The 22,960-nt window shown below is 35.1% G+C and overlaps 3 protein-coding genes across 4 annotated transcripts in view; all 3 read left to right on the top strand.

Annotated features, from left to right (window-relative positions):
- Window positions 1-22,960, top strand: part of LOC142347999 (neurofibromin-like) — a 634,373-nt gene that overhangs the window by 21,751 nt on the left and 589,662 nt on the right. The window lies entirely within an intron of this gene.
- LOC142347890 (conserved oligomeric Golgi complex subunit 5-like) overlaps window positions 1-22,960 on the top strand; it is a 67,206-nt gene that overhangs the window by 21,751 nt on the left and 22,495 nt on the right. The window lies entirely within an intron of this gene.
- Window positions 1-22,960, top strand: part of LOC142347889 (puromycin-sensitive aminopeptidase-like) — a 52,618-nt gene that overhangs the window by 21,758 nt on the left and 7,900 nt on the right. The window contains exons 2-9 of one of the 2 annotated variants that reach the window (XM_075399045.1): window positions 87-275; window positions 5,493-5,606; window positions 5,694-5,996; window positions 14,937-15,185; window positions 15,633-15,816; window positions 21,200-21,357; window positions 21,547-21,710; window positions 21,882-22,541. In XM_075399045.1, the coding sequence (XP_075255160.1) occupies window positions 153-275; window positions 5,493-5,606; window positions 5,694-5,996; window positions 14,937-15,185; window positions 15,633-15,816; window positions 21,200-21,357; window positions 21,547-21,710; window positions 21,882-22,541 (1,955 nt within the window). In that variant the 5' untranslated portion in view covers window positions 87-152. Of the gene's footprint in view, window positions 1-50; window positions 276-5,492; window positions 5,607-5,693; window positions 5,997-14,936; window positions 15,186-15,632; window positions 15,817-21,199; window positions 21,358-21,546; window positions 21,711-21,881; window positions 22,542-22,960 lie in introns of those variants that run through there. The other variant, XM_075399044.1, reaches the window with a different exon arrangement.

Below are 22,960 nucleotides of genomic sequence, written 5' to 3'. Positions count from 1 at the left end.
TTCACATATCAGAGAACCATAGCTTCGAATAAATTTATACACGATAAAACATTGCATTTTTGCTAACTGTTTTACTTTTCAGATTTAGTTGTTTTTAGTGTAGATTTTAGCCAAATATTACTGACAACCTAAGAGTAGACGTCTAGACTGAGATGATGGAATTTCAGCATTTGCCAAAGAGTGTAGTGCCCAAGTTGTATGACCTGACCATTGACTCTGACCTGGTGGCTCTGGAGTTCAAGGGCAAAGTGGAAGTCCAATGTGACGTCATTGAGGTTTGAGACAATCCTTTGAAATGGAGTTCGAGCTATCTTGATATGAGTGTATTAAAGATCTTGATCGGAAAAAGCTAAAATCTGCGCAACCTTGCAATTAATTTGTGTTTCAAGAAGCAAGGTGTTTCCAGTTTCATATTACCATTTATTAAAATTAGTAACGAAAATGTGACCAATAAGGTCTTGCTAAGGTATATAAAGTAATCGGGTACAGCATAACTTAGAGACTGTTTTATTTTTGTGAATACCAAATTGGCTAAGTGTCATGCATTGAGCAAGCAATTCCAAAATGGCCGCAAAATGAAAACTGCAGACTATATATCTGCAGTCAAGAATTATTTCTTGGAGGCTCGCTTTTGCTCGATACATTTTGTGTTAATTCGGCAAGTTAAAACTTTGCTTTCTTCTTTTACTTGCTCCAATATCACTTTTCCGGCCACGTTTAGAATTACGTTGTATAGTTTACTCCAGACTCATTGAATTCATCTAAATGATCAGTAAGGCCACTGACTTCAACACTACGGAAATTATACATTAACTTGGCTTATTAAAAGGGAGGCCACTGCCATAACTTCGCAATGTACGTTCAACTCGAAGCGAATTATTATTAGAATCTTCCCAGCCCCATACCATTGAAATCCCAGCAGTTGAAGTAATAACAGCTTGCGCAGAAAGACTAGGTTGGCACAATAATAATTCTTGCTCGGGATTATAAAACTTTACAGCCTGCTTTTCTTGATCATTTTTAGGACCGCGCTCGATAAATTTCATATAATATTCAACAAATTGAAATCTTTGTTCAAAGTTAACGGAATGCACACCTGGCGTACATATGAAGAATTGTTTTTCTCCCATTAAAGTAACTGGAATGGAATCTTCTCCTCCAGTCTCGATATGTCCATCATTCCAAGCATTAAATTGGACAATCGCATATTATTTTGTTTGTTTTAAAGATTGTGGAATTTAAAGATTTTTGGTAGAAATACTATAGGCCCATGAAAAATTAATAATATCTGTATTCGGACATTTCAATGGGCCATATATTCGCGATTCTCTTCCCATAGATCTACAAGAAGTGGGAAGATGGAAATAATTTCACTGAGTTCCGAAAATCTGAAGAATTTTCAATATCGTCAAGAGAATTTATAAAATCTTGCGTCAAATAAGTTTTATTTTGCACAGCGATTGTTAGTTTTACCCAGTCGTTACGAACTTATCTTGCATAGCCTGATAAAGTTGTTTGATTTACTGCTTCGAACCACGTTTTGCACTCTACGTCAACAACTGGTACTGATTGCCACACGAGTGATTAATTTTTCGGTATTTTGGTATGTTAAACTGAACTTTTCTGTACGAGCGTGAATAGCAAGTTGATTAACATTTTGCCTTGTAGGAGCCATTGCTTCTTTAAAAAATTTTATCTATTACTTATTCTATCTACAATTGAAAATATACATGAAAAGGAAACTTTTGTAACAATTAATGGCCACAGTAAATTGAAAAAACAAGAGCTATGCGGCAATGCAACAGACAAATACAGAAGGCAGAGCACACCAGCACAATACACATAATAGTGGACCAATGAGGGCCACGACAAACTTCAATGTCACCATTGCAGGGATACTCCACTCTTGCCACATTGTAGACACCTTCGTAAAATAGTGCGATCTTCGCAGCACATTGCATTAGTGTCGCTGTCCAAATGAATTATTTTATAAGGAGCAACCAAGGCAAGAAGAAACAGAAAGTAAACACTCATGAGTCAAGCTTCGAAAGTGCATTACTTGATTATCCTGTGATGTTATTAATTCATACATTACATTTGCAGAGCTGAAAAAAACTTAAAACAAAAACATTCTATCAATTGATTGACAAAAAGATCATTGCGCCTCTTCAAGTTAACCTAACTTAAACTTATTCACTTTGTCGTCAATCGACAGACAGACTAAAGAGATTGCGACAACAAGATTCAGGTTCATTAATACAGCCTGCAGCGAAATTTATTAATTCAATTAAGTGACTTTAAAATTAGCTACAATCAAAATTCTTTTCGTCTTGGGGCTATTTTGATCTAACAAAGAGTCTTTAGAGTCTCGTAGCTTTGCTTTCAAGTAGCCCCTCCTTTGTAAGAGGACCAGACTTTGTATATTTTCACACCTGACGTTTTTTTATTATATATTTTATCTCACTTTTTCTACAGGCTGCTCCATGTACCTTTGTCTGGCCAACTTGAGTACGACTTTAGTCCTGTGCAAAAAAGGATCTTTTTCCAGATCACCTTCCTATTTTTTGTCTGATTTAAGTACAAAACTTCACTATTCCAACTACACTTTGTTATTAATTTTAACAGCAGATAACTATCAGTATGTTAGTACTTAAAACTCTTGTAATCCTGGCAATGATAATTTTATGCTTACTCTGAAAATTGACGGAAAATTTTTCTAACAATGGAATTGAATTCTGCTATCAACAAAAACTGCTCCTTGCTAAAAAAAATTTACAAATGTTGAGTTCTTTGTTCCATTTCGACAACTACCTCCAAGTATTGATATAAATTTAGAACATTTATCTAATAATATTGAATCTTCTTGGCGCAAATACAAATTTGGATGTAACCTCAGCCTTATCAATACTGATGTAGACAGTTTTAACTCCAGTTTTTTAACCGAATATGTAAAACAGCAATTACATTTCGCTCAGATGGATTTGATAAACCTAAAACAAGAAATTTCAGACAAAAATGACAAATGCCCCACGACGAGGTGCACCATTGATTGCTGTTAGTGCTATCTCAGCTATTACTTCAGATGCGGGACTAGCTTGTGCTGTGGGTAGTTTTTTAGAGGCTGCGGTGGCTCAAACTAAAATTGAGAGAATTTTGATTTTGCCTTGAAAAATTAAATAACGATGAACAGTGGACAGAAGTCAAATCCAATCTAGAAGAGAAATTCTTTATTGTGGCATCAGAACTAAAAGAAGTGAAGCAAACCAAATAAACAGGTCGTTCAAACGCAAGAAAAAGAATATGCTTATCAAAGCTCTTGGCTTGATAGAGTCAATCTCTCGCAAATTGATGGGGTGTTCACAGTACTTTTAATGCTCGCGATCAAAATCAGGTTAGTTCGGCAAGTTCTCTCATTTTGGTTAACAAGATAGTTGCAAGATATGCCTACCATTTGAAGATCTTGAATGCCGTTATGAAATGGGTGAACAAGCTAATCGTGATGAGTTTGTTACCTAAACAACTCTTGGAACAAATCCTGAATTCAGTTGCGCAAATGCAAATTATTTCAATGGCGATTCCACCAACACAGGTCTTGACCTATTATGAAACAAAACTCCTATTTATATCTGGAATTCGGATTCTCTTCGGTCTTGCTCTATCTTTCGCCTCTGTCTCTGCTGCCTAGAATTTTTATAGGGCAATTTTGATCCCTAAGCCGACTAATGATTCTGATGACTATGCATCACAGTACGAAACAGAGGCAAATTTCATTGCGATTGCTGAATCAACAAGAATTGCGCTACTGTCACTGCATGCAATAGGAAATTGTAGTGGTTCCTGTAGTTTTTGGTATGTACTAATGGTTTTTCGCTAGACGGCAGAGGACTCTTGTCTTGGTGCTCTTCTCATAGGAAATCAGTTTGCTGCTTTACAAAATTACAACATTAAAAACAGTAAAATTGCTTTCCTAGAAAAAGCACGAAATCTAGGGAACGGAAGGTGGCTCATAAATTCTGCTTCTGAGCAGTTTTATATGTTTCTGAGTGAGGAACAACGATCCTCTCAGAAAATAGAGACTTTCAGGATTTAAAGCTTGTGGGCTTGAACTTGATTGAGGAACGAAAAAGGAAACAATTTTTATGGAACTAAGAGCAGATATCTTTTCCTGTAGAAACAACAGTGCAATTAGAGTGGATGCAAACATGACTGAGCCTCTGCAATATCTCTTTTTGAAAATACCATCACTTATCGAAATGCCTCATATTGCAACAGTGATGCAAGCGCGTAAACAAATGATTGAAAGAATTCACATGAAATCATCTGATCAATTGGGCGAACTAACAAAGCCAATAATAAGTGACATGAGAACCATACGTCCAAGTCTGAGAAATAGATTTACCGCTATAACAACTTGGTAGTGAATATTAAGATCGGAAACATTTTTCATAAACCTTCTCCAATGTGCTGTTGGTTATTTATGGAATCGGTATGGAAAACGACACACGCTGACTCAGTTGATTATTGGTAGGAATGAGATACAGTTCAAACCAGTGATATTCATCTCTGAGGGAGATATGCAACGCTTACGTGTTCAGTCTGAAATGGAGTTAATGAGACATAATTTTGTTTTATATGAAAGTGAACTGAGACAATTTCTAAGTCCCAGAGCCCCCAGCTATGACAAAAAGACAAGTGCCCCAATGAATGCACTATGCGAACAATTTGCGCTACAGTTACAATCCAGCTAATAAGTTAATATCCATGACATTTATTTTCTGAGGAAAAGGTTGTTGTAAACAAAATCTTGTGGCTGATTTTCCTTAAAGAGGCGCAGTAATCTTGGTGATTTTGTATTCAGACGCTTATAAATTAATGCATGTTGATTGGATAGATGCTAAAGTAGTATTATTGTGGCTCACCTAAAGTGGCTCAGTGTCATGTATGAATCACATGATGTTATTCATACATGATTAAATAACATTAGAATCATAGTTTGTCTGCTAAATTTATGTCTTGTCAATAGAAGCAGTTCTCTTTTAAACCTCTCGATTTTCATAAATCGGATTTGCTACTAAATATGTTAAATTCATGTTTTGCTAATGAAGGCAAATCTCTTTGTAAATATGTTTGGTTACTTGAAAAGTTTGAAAAATTATAGAGCTTACTAAAAACAAGTAGAGACGGTCGTTGAATATTAGTTAATAGAAAGCGGATGAAAAGAAAGAGTAAGTTGAATTGAAGAATTGTTTTGAAAGAGAAAGGAATAGACCACACAAAGAACTTCAATCGTTTGAAGAACTGAAACAAAGAGGAAAGATATTACTGAAATAACGAATCTGATTTAACTAATTAAAAACGTACATAAGACTAAGTTTGTGCACATGTTTTCGCAACCATTCTGAATAAGCTTTAATTCCAGATCCATTTTAGTCTGTTGAAAATGATAATGTTGAAAATGATTGAATTATATGATAACGTTGTGAGTTTTGCAGGAGGTGAGTGAGGTGGTGCTTAATGGGACGGATCTCAATGTGACATTGGCTGTTGTGTGTCAGAATGACCTCTGTGCAAAAGCAGAAGTAGCATATCGCAAAGAGGAAGACAGGGTGAGTCTGTTTCAGTAACATGTGAGGAAACTCCTCCCCCTCCTCGTCCTCGCATGTTTTCTTCTTAACCTGTTTTATTTTGTTTAGATAGTCTTGATTTTGAAAAGCCCACTATCAGTTGGCACAGCCAAGGTCTCAATTGAATACACTGGCAAAATTTTGGATCTACTGTGTGGATACTATTATTCAAATGATACTGCCCACCCTGGAAAGTACTGTGCCATCAGCCAGTTCGAACCCACTGATGCTAGAAGGGCTTTTCCATGTTGGGATGAGCCCGATATCAAAGCAGAATTTGACGTCACCCTGGTCGTTGACAAGGAGTTGACGGCTTTGAGTAATATGAATGAAGTGTCAAGTGAGCCGATGCCTGGCAATGACCAACGAAAGGTAATTAATATCTAAAGTTTTTATTTGCAAAGAACTTTCCTGAAATTAATTTCAAAGATAGATTTTTTAGCATAGAATTAAATAGAGATTGTTAAAGTTAAATTTTAATACAATAAATTTAAAGATCATATTTTTAAAATCTTTTTCTAATGCTTTGTCTCGTATAAGGTGCGAGCGTGTGTGACAGTGAAATAACTCATTAACAGCCGCACAGCGATATCTTGGGGCTATTATTGGCCTTCTCTTGCTTTTTTTGCAATTCAAAGAATTTGATTTGTATTAGAGCGCTGTTTTTTTAAACATCTGTGCACGCTATTTTCGACTTTTTCACGTCAGTGAGAAGTCAAATTAGTGGCCAATGTAGTCAAGTGGTAGAGGGGGCGAAAAAAACGAGCAGGTTTGAGGCGTGATTATTTTTCAAACCACCTTTAAAATGGAGCGAGAAATTTTGTGTTTGAACAAATTTCCGGTTTGAGATCGAATTTTTTCACGTGCGTCAGTTTGACTTGTTTTTAGTGTTTCTTTTCTTGAGTGCAATTAATATGATATTTATGTGTTCTAATTGTGCCTCTTTGCAGTTGCCTGAGTTCATCAACGAACAGCAAAAGCTTTTTATAACTTTGACACTATTTTTTGTCCTAAATTGTTCGTCAATATTCGACCTTTGCCCACTTCTTTAATTTATTTTTTCGTCTTTTCAATAATTATTTTTGGCAGGTCTCATTGGTTGATAATAAGGCATAAGCGATCCTAATTAATGGTTCGTGTTAGTAACTAGTGGTTTTAATGACTTGAACACTATCTGTTCACAAAAATTGTTAGTGAGTTTGGAGTTTTTGCGTTTGTTGTACTTTTGGTTGTCTTATCTTTTAATCTCATTATAGACAAGTCTCATTAGTTCCTAATGTGGATTAATTCATTTGATTGTCCTGTTTTTGTCCGAAGATAGTTGGTAAATCATTTTGAAACTAATTGTTTTCAAAAAAATTTTTGCCGAGTTTTAGAATTTGAGTTTTTATTGTCCAGTTTCTTTTCTTATCTCAGTTGAATTCATGACAGCTCTCAGAAAGCTGCTACAGAGCCTAAAATAATTGAGTTAATTGTCTCAGTTAATAGCTATCGCTTTCTATGAATTGTAGGCTGTTGATTTCAAGAAAATTATTGGTGAATTTTTATTATTCTAGTATTTGTTGTAGTTACTGCTGTCTTATCACTTTACCGCAATAATGACAGGTCTCATCGGTTGCTATTGGGAATTTAGTGAATTGCTATAATTGTCTCACTCTGTGTCTAATGCTTTCTGTGACCTCTAAGCCCAAATCTGCTATTTGTTCATTCGTTCCTGCAATTTCAACTGAATTGCGTGCGTGACGTCATTTTTCACTCTTAGTTGGGCTAGTTTTTTGTTCATTCGCGTGATTATGTTTTAGGTCACACGTGACTTACCTCTCTCGAAATGAATTCGTCCCTGAAATTGACTTTTCTTCACTTTAATTCAAAAAGATAAGGTCAAGTGAGTGCATGTAACTCTAATTGAAGGCTATTTAAGAGCAGCTAATAGAAGCAGCAATAAGTAATACTGATTCTTAATCAAAATTTAACAGCTCAGTTTTTAATGAAAAGAAAACTTATTTTAGTATATGTCTTTTTTACTTATATTTGGAGACTGCAGATCTATGAAGCTATTGCGGCTATTTTCTGGCAATCTGCCTGCCATGTTCATTTAATTTCATTAAGGTTAGGTTGAACCGGTTGGTAATGAGAAATTACTGAAGCTAATAAGTTGCTTGAGTTTATAGCAATTGTTTCGTTTCGATTGTGACACTTTCTTAAGAAATAAAGTTGATTTATTCGTATTTCAGGTTGTTGTTTTTCTAGTAGTCTTCTCGCTTAGTGTAAAAAAAATATCAGTTCTCTTTGGCCTTCTAGTACGGCGCAATTTTAGTTGATATAATGGCTCACATTTAGCTAACATTTTCATTGACTGGGATTGTGACTCTTACCTTCATTTGTTGTTCTATCGTCCTTAAAGCCATTCGAACTGCCATTAGAACATACACCACCATTAAATATATTTGCTGACTTCTAAAGTTTTATAGTGAGGTGTGGTTAAGAATTTTGATATGTAGTTATGTCGCTTCCTTACTTTGACGTCACTGACATTCAAAAGTATCTGATCGGCAGGCTGCCATTTTTAATTATTGTCTCCTCTGTTTTCTGTCATTGATTCCAACAGTGTTGTTGTAGCTTGCTCTGATTCTAAGGATAAGTAGAATTAACTTCTTCTATAAATCGTTGTGATTATTTGTGATTCTTAAAACACTAGATCTTGGTAAATAAGTTTTGTTTTTAGAAATTTGTGTTCGTTTTTGCGCGTATAGGGTCATGGGCTTTGACTCTCTTAGTTTAATGTTGCTGTAAAAATTTTAATTATCAGCGCATTAGTTATTCAATTATTTGGATTGTAATTCAGGAACTGTCCTGCTATGTTTTCTATTGAAGATTTTTGTTACCGCCATATGATTTTTCAAGCACATATCTGCTTTTGTTCATTCGTTTATGCAATTTCAACAAACAGAGTTGCATGCCTGACCGTCATTTTTCATTCTCAGTGGAGCGAGTTTTTTTGTGCTCATTTGCGTAATAAAGTTTTTGGTTACATGTGACTTAACTCACTCTCAAAAATGACTTCCTCACTCTGAAATAGACTTTTCTTAACTTTAAAGAAATAAGGTCAAGTTAATGTCACTCTAATTTCAGGTTATTTGAGAGCACCTAATAGAAGCAAGTTATACATATTCGTAATCAAAATATAACATCGCAGCATTTAACAAAAGAGAATTTTTTCGTGTTTCTTTACTATCTTTTTGAGACCGCAAATATACGAAGCTATGATGACTTTTTCTGACTATATGCCAGCTACGTTAATTCCCGTTTTTCAACTATCGCGTACTTTTGTAATAATAAGTATGATAATAGTATTGTAAAATTTATCTTGAAGTCCTAGTTTATACCATCAAGATAACATCAAAAAGATTAATGGGTAAAACCTCTGCTTTGCGAATATTATGTTTAAATAGCCGCAAAGCGTTACCCTGGCCTTTTCTTGGTTTTTTCGATAGTTTTTGTAACGTCCACATGACGTCCATTCATTCATGCCATTGTGATTGAGTTGAGCGTGTGACGCCATTTTTCATTCTTAGAGGAGCGAGTTTTTGTAATTTGAGCAATTAAGTTTTTGGAAACACGTAATTTACCTCGTTTTAATTCGTGATTCAAATTAATTAGCATTCTTACGCGATTTCGGAATGACTTTCCCTTTTCATTAACCTGTTCAATAAGCGGTTACAGTAAACATATGGTTTCTCTAAATTGCGATTAGCTTTTAAGTAAAATGAAACGAATGAAAAGTGATTTTTGTAATATTTTTTATTTCCTCCTGTCCATTGTACTTTTTGAAGAAATTTAATTAAAATTTATGTTGTTCCTTTAAAGTTTTTGTTTGTGGTTATAGTTATTGAAGTACTCAGTGCAAGAGTTTTTTAAAATAGGATTAATGTTGGCTGGAAGCAATCATTGTAAACGTGTGTGTCTATGCAAAATTGTAGCATGACCCTTTTGTTCTAGAACATTCTTCGCTTTTAAGTGACTTTTTAAAACTTGGCTTAATTTTTGAATTATCTAAATAGTTCTCACTCCGAGTTTTTTTGTTGTTAACATAAAGCCAATTGTAAACGAGGAAATAGCTACGACTGTATAGCTTTGTTGCTGTGGTCTGGGACTGCGATCAGGAAAGTCGTGGGTGCGAACCCCTCGTGGGCCTATCTTTTTGATCCCAAAAATTTTCTGAGCTGCACTGCCTATAAATTAAAATGTCTGCTCGTCGTTGGCGAGCAATTCATCCAAAATTAATTCATCTTTTTTGTTTCATTAATGCATTTCGCCGCAGAGGTATTCCCCAAAATTTCTCCCGTAGTCAAAATCGCGTAAAAAATATATTCACAAATTGAACGAAAATAGGAGACAAGCTTTGTATCTTATTTTTCGCAAAAGTGGTTATGCCAGTTTTGCGAAATTGAGATATTTTAAAATTGTAGCGCGTTTTCGCTCATTTACGGTCTCTTTTTCGCATTAAGTATATCTCTAATCCGCAATTTAGCCTAATTAAACGAGGGTTTTTGAGCATACAAACATGATTTAAAACATAATTGAGCAATACATAATAGCCAAAAAATTAATAGACAGCTGTAAACATGTAAATAGACGGAAAAATATAATAGACGCCTATCAACCTGTAAATAGACGCAACATAATATTGAGTCCAAGGTTAATAGACACCTGTAAACCTGTAAAAAGACCCAAAAAGTAGTCTCAGAATGGAGAGATTTTTCAGAAAATATTGGACATGAAACAGACGCAGAATTGAGGAATTTGTCAGAAAAAATTTGTAAACTTGTTGACATTTGTAAACCTGTAATTAGACAAATAAATTAAAAAAAAATCAATTTAACAAATTCATCTGCTGATGGCAATCGGGAATCACTCATTTAATCAAATTTGGCAAACTAAAATCAGTAATAAATTCTTATGTGGTTTTTTACCGAACAAGAGGAGTGATGAATTTGCTACAGGAAAAACCTTCGTTTTATAGATTGAAAAATTTACGGAAATAGAGGCGACTATCAAAATCTCATTTGATTTTAATTTCCCTTTACCCTAATTTGAAACCAAGGGATATTTCAGAGATTAGTTGGTCAACTTTCATAAATTATCTCAAAACATCGATGCTTGCATGCAAATAAAAGCCTGAAAAACTATAGAAATAGTGAGGTGACAATCACGAATATCAGTTGATGGTAGTTTCGTTTACCATTACTCTAAATTGAAACAGATATTTTTCAGAAATTAATTCATTTGTCAAATTTTCATAAAATTATCTCAAAACAATGACGCTTGAATACAAATAAAAGCCTGAAAAATCATTTAGGTGGTAGGACATGGTATATTATTAACCTGTAAACCACCTAATCACTTAGTTGCTATCAATAAATATAGCTTAAACCACTTTTACAGGCTCCAAAACGCTCATTAAATTTGGCTTATTTGCGGATTATAGATACATTCAGTGCGAAATCGAGTTAAGTTGCGTGCGAAAGGAGATAACCTAATTCGAACAGATTCTTGATACATGGCTCGCAAAAAAATAGGATACACAGCTTCTATCTCAATTTCGCGGTTAAGTTTTGGACAGTTTTGCGAACATGGGTTGCTCGACTTCCTTCAATTTGGCCTGTTTTTTGTAAAGTATATTTTTCGTTACAGTTTCAATGTATTAACATAGGAAAAACGAACAAGAGATACACAGATCGGGGAAATTTGCCCGTGACGTTTTGAGTATACCTCTGCGTCGTAATGTGGTTGGCTCTGAAGGACAATGAAAGGTTCTTTCGATTTACAATATTGTTTGGCGGTGGTTGTCAGCAGTTTTTTTAATAGCCGCCAAGCGATAGCGGCTATTATTGGGGACATCGTGGTTTTTTTCAATTCAAAGATATTGAATTGTATTGGGGCGCTGTGTTTTTTTTTTAAGATGTGTTCACACGTTTTTCAATGACTCAAAACATGATAAACATGTTCTTCATGTTTCAAAACAGGATAAACAGGTGGTAAAGCCCAGCGGGCATTAAGTTTCATTAGAGGCTCAAAGTGGGCTTTTGTAATCCTCAGTGCTTAGAGTGGTGGAGCTGCTGGGATGGTCTTAATCTAATGGCTAAAGGTCATTTTTTGGGCTCAAAAATGGTGCAATTTTTCATGTTTTCTGTGATTTTGTGAAATTACTTGTTATGACCATTTTATGAGCTATATGTTTTGGTACTACAAACATATACACGCAAAAGGATACTTTTTGCTATTTTTTTTCAAGTTTTTTTTTGAAAATTTGTCATTTTTTGAGTTTTTCCTGCTTCAGGGTCCATGGAATCTCCCTTAAAGTCAATTTTTTTAGGGTTTCTTAAAGTTTTTGTCAATTTTTGATATTTGGCCGTTTTCGAGAGCCAGAAAGCCTATTCCACGCTCTGATAAAAAGTTACTGCGTGATTGTTAGTTTCAATGGACTTGTTTTGCAACAATTTAACCTTTCGAATTTTAGAAGTTTTTTGGTAGCATTTGCAATTTTTTTAAAGTTTTTTCAAAACATGTCTTTTATTCAGTTTTTCTAGCCTCAATAGCCAGGTAACCTCATCCTGGGTTTGATAGTATGTTATTAATTAATTGCTTGGAGGCAATTGAATTGTTTTCAACATTGTAATAGAACGAATTTCCATTTTTTGAAATTTGAAATTATTTTCTACCGATCTTTGAGCCAATGATTTTTTTAAGGCTTGGAATTGGGTTACTGGATAGCATCTGCAGACACAGAAATGATTCTGAAGATATTAATATCACGATTTTTAGCAACATTTCATTAAAGTTTGCAATTAACCTCAGATTTTAAAATTTTTTGGTCATTTTCCAGTTAATCGATCTTCAAGGGCCAATGAATTTTTTTAGGTCTTGCAGATATCATACTTGACCGATTTCAGAACCAAAAATTGGTTTGGAACATATTTTTTAATTAGGTATATTTAAGGGGGTCAAATTTTGCCGTAGGAGTAAAAGCTTAAGAGTTTTAGCAATGAGTATATTTTTGCTTAGTTTGTTTGAATGTTGGTTTCTCAATTTTTTGATGATTTTGGTTGTATTTTGGCTGGAATTGTTCAATTGATTTGCTTGTCAGGTAGAGTACTTCCAAGTTTTTCATTCAATTCTTTGAATTTTATTTAAGGACTTTTCCTGCTGTTTTTTACAATTCAAAGAATTTGAATTGTATTGGGGCGCTGTTTTTTTTTTTAAGATCTGTTCACACATTTTCATGATTTTTGAAGTCAAATTGGAGTAGTGAATTTGGTCACGCCGAAACAGGAAATGGAGCGAAAAAGCGAGCGGTTTTGCGGCGTGAATTTTTTTCGCTCTAATTTTAAAGTAGAGTGAGAAAACGGTGTTTGAACAAAAATTCGGTTTCTCGGTAGTGGTTTTTTGTTCACATGCGGCAATTTCACTCTGATTTTTACTGTTTTTTCGATTTTTTGGATCGGATTTTTTTCTAAATGGTTTTCCCAATCCTTTCACAGCTCATTCTAGGCCTAGTTTTTTTGTTTGAATTAAATTTTTATTTCTCGCTAGTGGTTTTTTGTTCGCTAGTGGAATTTTGACATTGATTTTCTGTTTTTTTTTGTTTTTTTGTCTGATTTTTTTTAAAATTGTTTTCTCAGTTCACTCATAGTCAATTCTAGGTCTAGTTTTTCTGTTTAGTCAATGAAAATTCTTTGAATTGTATGTCAGGACTTGTCCTGCTATGTTTTTTTAATTCGTCGTCTCCATCGATTATTCTTACGACCTGACTTCTTGGAATTTACTGTTTCAATGACTTCAGTGACTTCTACTGCTTTGCAGTTAAATTTTTTGTGCGTGACGTCATTTCTGCTTTATGTCAAGTGCGTGACTTACCTCACTAAAAATGACTTTTGAACTCACTCATGGAACTTTTACTTATGGAACTTTTATGGAAATTTTATGAACATTTACTAGTTAAAGATCAATAGTGCGCATCTAATTAGTGCCAAACTTATATGACCTAATTCTTGAGATTATTCTTGAGGTTTTTATTTCGAATATCAGTTTTGAAAATGCTTTTAAGGGCTTTTTCCTTATATACCGTATGTGTCATAAAATGGACAGTCCGAATCAAACCTAAAAAGTTCAGTGGTCTATCAAAGGACTGGTGGTCAATCTGTCCATCTTATTTCTTTAGTTATTTCAATTCATGGAAGGCCGCTTTCCGGCAATCTGCCGGCTATGTTTTTGACATTTGTTTGTGCACTTCATTCTAATTTTCTTGTTTTCGTCGTATTTTTGATGCAGAGGTGATAGTAGTCTTGATAGTCATGTTTTCGAGTTTGGAAATTCTTTGGAGGACATTTTTGGTCTTGATCTGCTATATTTCTAAATTTCCTCGTCTCACGCTAACTTCTCGCTTTCCATGGTAGGCTGCAGAATTGAACATAATTTGAGCGTTTGTTGATCTTCTAATGCAACTTTTTAACTGTTTCTTAAATGCGTTAAATCATTTATTGACGTTGCAAACATTTGCCACGAGTGATTGACCATCGATGGTTTGCCTCACTCTAGATAACTTTCAACACCAATTTAAACGCTATTGGAGGGTATTCATAACCCTTACAATGTCAATGAAATCCTTTGTAGCCTATGTAATGAAGGTTGTAATTAATTAGGCTTTGCGAATGGAGTGAATTTGCTTATTTATTTGTTTTTTTTGCAAAGCATTTATTTTTTGAATTGAAAAATTTGAATGAGTTTGAATTTTTTGAAAGTTTTATCGATTGGATCGACAACTCCGGCAACTAAACTCTATTTGTTTCTCTATATTCTACTGTACGAATGTTTGTTTCTGTCAACTATGTTTTTCAGGGCGTGGAGCGGACGAATTATCAGCGTGTTATCTCTACCTCTTTATACTGGGTGTTGTGAATTAACTTGGGAGTAATTTTTTCACCTTGACTCCTAGATTTTTGCATGGTCTATATCGGATTAATGAATTTGTCTGAAAAGTCGAAACAATCATCCTGTCCAACTCTCCGTTAGCAGATCTTTTTTAGATATGAAAAGAATAAGCTAATTGGTTTAAATATGAATTTGGGAAGTAAAGTAATTTCTAATATATTCCAAATTAAATCGACAGACAAAATGTAAATAAATTAATTTCTGGTGCAAAGCTGTTACACCAAAAGTTTTCGCTCTCATTTTTACCCAGCTAATTGGTAAGTATGCATTAATGCTTGGATATATTATTCAAAATTGTTATCAATTGCCGCTCGGTTTCAGGTGGTGAAGTTTGCTCGGACACCCATTATGTCAACTTATCTAGTTGCCTTTGCAGTGGGAATGTTTGAACACATCGAGAAAGTGGACAAGAATGGAGTGCTGCATAGAGTATTTGGCGATTACGGGAGCATGCCTCTGTTTGAGAAGGCACTAGAAATATCAGTGGAAGCCCTGCAGTACCTCACTGATTTCTTCCAAATCAAGTATCCTCTGCCAAAAGTGGATCATTTGGCCGTACAGAGATACGATGTAAGTATAAAGAAGTTTTAGTGATTGACTATATTAGTCTTGTATGATTCTTTTATCATCTCTGTGCAACTGAATGTGCAATGTTCTTTTCTGTTGTTTTTATAATTGCTTATCGATAGGGAACGCCGCAGGATTTGTTTCTGAAATGTCGCGTTCATTCAGTGGATCGTTATAATTTATAGTTTTTGAGCCCCAAACGGTCTCCACCTCTGTGGAAAAACATCGAGGATGTCTGGTTTAAAATATTTTCTAGCAAACCTTTGATTGTAAATAAGAGACATGTCTGGTAGATAAAAACTTAAGTCAAGTTAACCCTGACAACTTGAAGACAATGAACTGCGCTTTTGGGTGAAATGAACAGAGCAGTTTGACCACAGTAAACGTGTTTTCAAGCAGAGTGATCGGAAGACAGTGACTTTTTCAGTAACATCGAATTTTGCGTTTAAGCATGGTGCTATGGAGAATTGGGGTCTGGTGACGTACAGATCAGTGGTGTTGTCAGTGGACCCCAAAGGAGTGGGCAGTCAGCACATGCAGTATGTACATGAAGTAGTAGCACATGAGCTTTCTCACCAGTGGTTTGGGAACCTTGTCACTATGAAGTGGTGGACCGATCTATGGCTCAATGAAGGTACTGTCTACTAGAAATGAGAAGTGTGATGACTCAAGTCCAATTAATATTAATTGTTCTCAGACAAACAGGGAGCTGTTTACTGTTGCACGAAGAAAAATGTAGATGTCCATGAAAATTAAACAAACAAGGAGGCTCGGTAATGTGCGTTGGCACATAATGGTGCGACCCCGCTCAACTAAATCTTGACTTAATTGTCTACCAAATGACGAAGAGATAGAAAACTTTCAAAAATTCATATTGTTCAAGAATAATTTTAAACTCAAATCACTACAGAAATAGATAGTGCCGCATTATAGGGCCAATGATACTGGCCATTAACGAGAATAAAGAGCAACGAAATCAAATGAAAACAACAAGCATTAAATACCACCAAAACTCAATGTCAATAAAATGACGTCAAAAAGATTCTCAGAAATGGAAATTGTTCAAAAAAATTTTTAAAAAGCTATGAAAACTTGTAGTATCGAAGACAAAAAGGCATTAATTAAAAACGTATCAAGATGGCAAAAATAGAAAAGTGTGACAAAGCCTAAAAAATTATTTTATTTTTTGCCAACAAACTTTTCAAAAAGGCATCACCCAGACTTTCAACTAAAAAATATTGACCAGATTAAATTGTTACTGTTTAGTAAGCCAATTGGTCCTTTCATTAGTGAGACTTAAACCAAAACACTGCAAAATAATAACGACTACAGGTGGAACTCAAAATTTCAATCAATTTTACGCATATTCGAACGTGATAAGCACAAAAAAACCCAGGCCTTTCAATGAAATTATACTTAAATTTGCTGAAAAAGGACAACGATTAGACCAAAACTCGTCTTGCTTTTTCTGCCCGTCCGGGAAAAAAGCTTTTTCAACAGAAAGGCTATATCAAATTTTAATGTAATCTGGATAGTTATCAAGTTTTAATTGAGAAAAAGCATTAGGTATCAACTGAAAGAATTGGATAGTTTGTCTTATAGCTCCTTAGATACTCATGCCTTCGGGGAACTAGACTAGGTCATAAGACTACAAAGAGAAGAAATCCTCGCAAAACTCATGAATCCAATAGAAATTTTTGAAATCATTTTGTTGGAGCCATAAAAACAATGAGCTTTACTCAGATAGCATACTGTTTAATTGCTCTCAAAGGAAGTTTGTAGCAATTATATTAGTACTGTCGGTCTTTTTTATGAGATTTTTCGCTTGACCGATTTTTCGTCTGACGCTTGACTTTTCGTCCTCAAAAATGGGATAAACAGGTAGCGCCCAGCGGGCATTAAGTGCTCTTAGAGCCTTTCAGCTCTGTTTCAGCTCAAACTGTTGTGGAGACTTAATACTTATGTTGTGAAGGGCGGTTCTTAGAGGTTGACGACACCCCAACTGTTGACCCCCCCCCCCTATTGCCCCCCCCGCGGCGCTGTTGCCCCCATCCCACTGTTGCACGCCCCCTCACCATCAGACCCCCGGTGTACACCCCCACCTCCCGTGGCTACTGACGAACAACCGATCGCTAAAAACACGCAATTTTATACTAATTTTCACAAATTTTTTCAGGTTTTTTTGAAAATTTTTGTCATTTTTGTTTTTCAGCCCTAGGTGTCAAGAAACCTCCTCAAGGGTTTTATATTACGTTACTGCATAGTGTCTAGTGGTAGTGGAATGGTTTCAACATTTTAACATCACGGATTTTAGCCTTTTTTTTGACAAAACGTGCAAATTTTTCCAATTTTTTCGACATTTATATTTTATTGTCCACTTCTTTCCGGACGCAGGGGCCAGAAAACGTCCTTAAGTGTTTGATAAGAAGTTACTGAAACAATTTTATTTGCCGTGGAATAGCTTTCGGTTTTTAATATGACAAATTTTATCAATTTTTTTGATAAAACTTGCAATTTTTTCAGGTTTTTGTTGGGTTTTAGGTTTCTCCAGCCTCAAGACTCGAGAAACCTCCTCTAGGGTTGAAAAATGTAATGAAATGTTTTTCCAGATTTCAACACCACGAATTTCAGCATTTTTTTTTTAAAAAATGCAAATTTTTATGAATTTATTGCCAGTTTATTATCGCTATTGTCAGTTTAGTGGTCATTTTTGTCATTTATTCACGTTTTTCAGCCTAAAAGAAAGTCTTCGTTAGGGTTTGATAATGAGTTACTGAAAAACGTTTGTTGGCCATGGATAAGTTACAAGTTTTATCACAAATTTTAGCATTTTTTTTTTTCAACTTCTATTTTTTGTTCAAGTTTTTTAAAATTTTGTCATTTTCCTGGTTTCTCCAATCTCAACAGCCACATAACCACATAACCTCCTCTAGAGTTTGAGCTTAGGTTACTGCATAGCTTCTAGATGTAATGGAAGGGTTTTCAAGATTTTGAGATCGGCAATTTTTAAAATTATTTGCAATTTTTTCAAGTTTTGAATCTTTGACTTTTTTATCGTTTTTTTCCGGCACAAGGGTCCTAGGGACCTCCTCAAGGTTTTATGAGAAGCATAGTTTCGAGATTTAATGGAATGGTTATCAATATTTTAATGACTCCAGCTTTAGCAATTTTTTGATAAAATTTAATTTTTGTTCAAGTTTTTAGAAAATTATCATGTTCCAAGTTTATGGATCTTTATGAGCCAGTGAAACTATTTAAAGCTTGAAATAGGGATACTGGATAGTCTCTTGAGACAATGAAGTGTTTTTGAAGTTTTTAATATCTTGAATTTTAGCAAGATTTGTTAAAATTTGGAATTGCTTTCCAAATTTTTGAATATTTTTGTCCTTTTCTGAGTTCAGCGATCATTATTGGTCAACAAAGCTTTTCAAGTCTTGTAGATGGGTTACCTGACACAACTCCAGAGACAATAGTTTTGAACTTTTTCACTGCGAAATCTTGAATATTTTTTTTAAATTGCTACCCTCACTAAACCGTGGCTAGCTACTGACAAAGCCAACCGCTCGCCGGTCGTTTGAGAGCAATTCGCCCGACGTTAATCGGTTATGTTTATGCTTTAGGCCCCATTTGGACCTCTTATTAATAAACTTGTACATGCAAACAGACTTGTCTGCAATTGTGATGAAGAATAACTGCAAAATGGTTTTAAAAAGGACAGCTTTGTAATAAAAAGACTGCCAAATTGTTAGTTCCAGAACACTTTCTCTAGAACCGGAGGCAAAAGTAGTCGTGAACTGAGTAAACGAACGTTGTGTAGGACCTTTTAGTGTCTGCATGCCCGGTCAATTTGTACAATGGTGTTGAAGAAGCATGCTTAGTTTCGAAAAAAGTGCTGAATTTGGAAAAATTAGCCAAAATTTTACCCAGAAGAGTGAGTTCAATCAATTCAGCAACACTTTTTTTCGTTAAACGCAAAACCAATCAATGAAATCATGTTTTTAGCAAAATTGATCAAATTTTCAACAACAATTTTAAATAATATGAACAAAACAACGTAACTGAGGCTAACGCCTACAAAATTTGAAACCCCAGTATTACCTCGGCAATTTGCTGTTTTACGCTCGTCAAGCTTTCAGATGATACCACACAACTCAATCGACGACAATTAACTGAACAAAAACCCCATTATAGTTTCTCATATATTTAGTTTCTCTCCCACTAGAAGGGGTCGGAACAAAAAACGTTTGTGTCGCAAGTGAATGATTCAAAAAATAGTCTCAGAGTTTCCACTAATATAATAATGAACAAAAGAATTATTTCTCCTGCATGCTATAAAAGCTTTGTTAATATATAAAGTTTTATGAGACCCCGATCATAAGCAGCCTACCCTCGTCAACAAATGATACAACGCCAGCCACCAAATGATACCACGAAATACAGAAAAGTAAAATCTTTAATTTTTTAAATATGGGGTTTTAGAATTGTATTTTTTTTAATTGCTCTTGAACGAAAATTTGAAGTAATGATTGTAAACGTGTCTTTTTTGCAAAATATTTGCTGGACCGCTTTTTTCTAGGACATATTTCATCTCGAGTGACTTTTTTATGCTTGTATTTTAATTTTTTTATTTGAGTTACGCGCATTCAGAAATAAGTCTGTTGCTAAAATAAATCAATTGTGAGCGGTGACCGTACATAGCCATGTAACATATTAGTTCAAGTCCTGACTTACATCCGAGAGGACGCGGGTTGGAACCCCTATATAGTCAGAAGTTTTTGCACAAGTAAAGTTTCTCTGGCCTATGCGCTCTTGTGGCTTGGCCGCCAGGCGTTTGAGAGCATTTTCTCCGACGGTTATTCTGTTTGTTTTTTACTTTCCCCGGATCGATTTTCCACCGAAATGAAAAAAATCACATTAATCGGAATATCGCAAAAATTTGTTCCCAGGAGCCATTTTTAACAAGAGGAATCTAGGTATATCTGGGTACTGTAGTAACATCTAATGGTAGCAAATTTTCAATCCCTAGAATTGGAAATTTTGTTCAACTAATTCTTTAATTCTTGGTTACTCAAGATGTAAGAAACCTTATCATGCGTTATTCTGATGATAATTTGGAAAAGAGTTGGTTCTCGGAGTGTGATTGAACGTTACTTTTGAATGCAATTTATATTTTAGCACCACGATGACTAATCTAAAAAGTATCTTTTCTTTTTACAAAATGTTTTCCTCGAAGTCTCAAACCTCCTGTTCTTTTTGGCTCATATTTATTGAATACGAGAAGAATATTTATATAAACTTCGGAATGAAGGTGATTCAGGGATCGTAAAACAAACTTTAGCTACTCGTGTATATGCAAATCGTATTTTGCTAAGATTTTAATGTCTTGAAAAATCATCTTTTCCCGAAGTTTTAAAATCTTTTTCTGTAAATTATGATTTTTTTACCAAGGACGAAAAATTGCAACAAGCGTAAATCAGAACACCGTATGGAAATTTGGATTGATTTTGCTTTTATAGTATTGAATCAACTGGTGTATAGGTACTTACTACCTTTCCGCATTGTTCTCCGCACTGTTTTTGAGACTTTTGCCTTTATAATTAATATGGGTCATGAAAGATTTTACTAGAAGCACAAGCTCTTATTTATTTGAACCGTTTTGTCTGAATATAAAGCTAATCGGTTCACTATCAACCAATGATTAGTACATCAAGATCTCTGCATGTACGTGTTTGCTTAACCAAGTGTAGTTATATTAGTGTCATTGGCAACCTTGGTTTATCTCGGTAAACTACAACAGTTAGGAAGATCATGGATGTATATAATGAACAAAAGAGGGCCAAGAATTGAGCCTTAAGGAACCCAGATACTCCAATCGAGTCAACTTTTTGATGCCTATTCGATAGATACGATACAAACCATTTATGACTAGAGCTTCGTATACCATAAGTGTACAATTTACATACCAGAATGCCATGATCTAGTGTCATTGTCTATAAAGCCTCTTTTTGTGTTTATAGGTTTTGCCTCTTTCATGCAGTATTTGGTGACAGATTTCATCCGACCTGACTTTGAAATGTGGAGTCAGTTCGTGAGCAGTGCCCTCACCAGTGCTCTTACCTTAGATAGTCTCAGAAGCTCACACCCTGTCGAAGTGGAGGTCGGACACCCCTCTGAGGTATTGTAGAAATACCCGTGTTCCATTTTATGCCCAATATCAAAGTTGATACAAAAATTAAAGCATTTCCTAAAATAGTATTACGGACAGTAGCAAAAATCAGAAGTAAGTAATAGTTGGGGAACAAGGTAGAAAGAGGATTTAACAGGTTCCTTCGTAATCGTTGCGCAGTCTGTGCAAATTCTTCAGGTGAAGGAGATCTTCGACATCATCAGCTACCAGAAAGGTTGTTCTCTCAACCGAATGGCCTATTTCTTTCTTGGCAAAGAGAAATTCACTCAGGGACTTACAAACTACCTCAACCACTTCGCCTACAGCAACGCTGTCACCAATAATCTCTGGAAGTTTCTCGGGTTAGTTCTTGAGTTTTCTGTTTGGAAAAAAATCAGTTCGTTGCATAGATTGCTAATAATAGATTAATAGTGTCCAAATAAACTATTCAAATTTTGGTCGCAAACTGCACTTTTAGCATATCAAATTTGCAGTTTTTACTGACGCATTAAAGGTAACACCCATTTTTTCAGCGATGCAGCTGGCCTCGATCTAGAAACATTGATGGGCTCTTGGACCAGACAAACTGGCTTCCCAGCTGTGTCCATTGACGGAATGACTCAAATTACACCGACCAAATGCCAGTTCAATCTAACCCAGAAGCGACACCTAGACGACGGAACTGAAGATGAAGCAAATACATTATGGAGCATTCCTATCTCTGTCATTGCCAAATCAAGTTCCACGAAACCCCTGACAAGTTTCGTAATGAAAGACAAAACTCAAACTGTTGAAGTGGAGGGAATTTCAGAGGGAGATTGGTTCCATTTCAACCCTGATTTTGTTGGGTTGTATGTTGTCAATTACCCAACAGCGATCATTAATCTTCTAAAGGAGGCTGTAAAACAGTCACCCACGGGAGAAATTCTATCGGCTGAAAGTCGTTCATCTGTTCTCTTTGACAAATTCCGACTCGCAGTTTCAGGCCAGTCGACAGCCGTTGAGCTGTTCGAGTTCTTAAGGTGTTTTGTGGACGATCGACATTACCTTATTTGGGACACTGTTGCGAGAATATTTTACAGTTTCAAAGCGGTGCTATATGGTGCTGGATGCAATATGGGCAAGCTAAATAACTTTAAAATGGAGATATTTGGGAAAATTAATACCCAGATTGGATTTGTACCCGAGGACAAGTAAGTTCGACAACTGTTACACTGTATTTCTAATGAAGTTTTCATAATTTAAAAGATAGCGCAACGATGAGCTGGAAAATTCGAAAATTCTCATCAATATTTTGTTGAAAGTCCCCCATAGGGCATTTAAATTTTGCGGAATATATAGCAAAAACTTAAATTTTACAACTTTTTTCATGACTTTGAGCTTTCAAAACGGGATCAACAGGTAAAGCTCAGCGGGCATCAAGTTTCATTAGAAGCCCTTAGCCGCGTTTAGTAGTCCTTCAGGTGTTTATAGTGTTGAAGTTACTGGGAAAGCCGTAATTCAAATTTAAAAGGACATTTTTAGGAATTTTTGAGCCTAAAATGTTACAATTTTTTTTTGCTTTTTGTCATTTTTTTTCGAATTCAGTTCAAATTTTTTTCGAAGCGCAACG

This window comes from Convolutriloba macropyga, chromosome 10 (genome assembly GCF_964194025.1).
Source record: "Convolutriloba macropyga chromosome 10, txConMacr16.3, whole genome shotgun sequence".
Classification (NCBI taxonomy): domain Eukaryota; kingdom Metazoa; phylum Xenacoelomorpha; order Acoela; family Convolutidae; genus Convolutriloba; species Convolutriloba macropyga.
The sequence above is the reverse complement of the archived record's forward strand: the minus strand, read 5'-3'. Positions and strand labels throughout refer to the sequence as shown.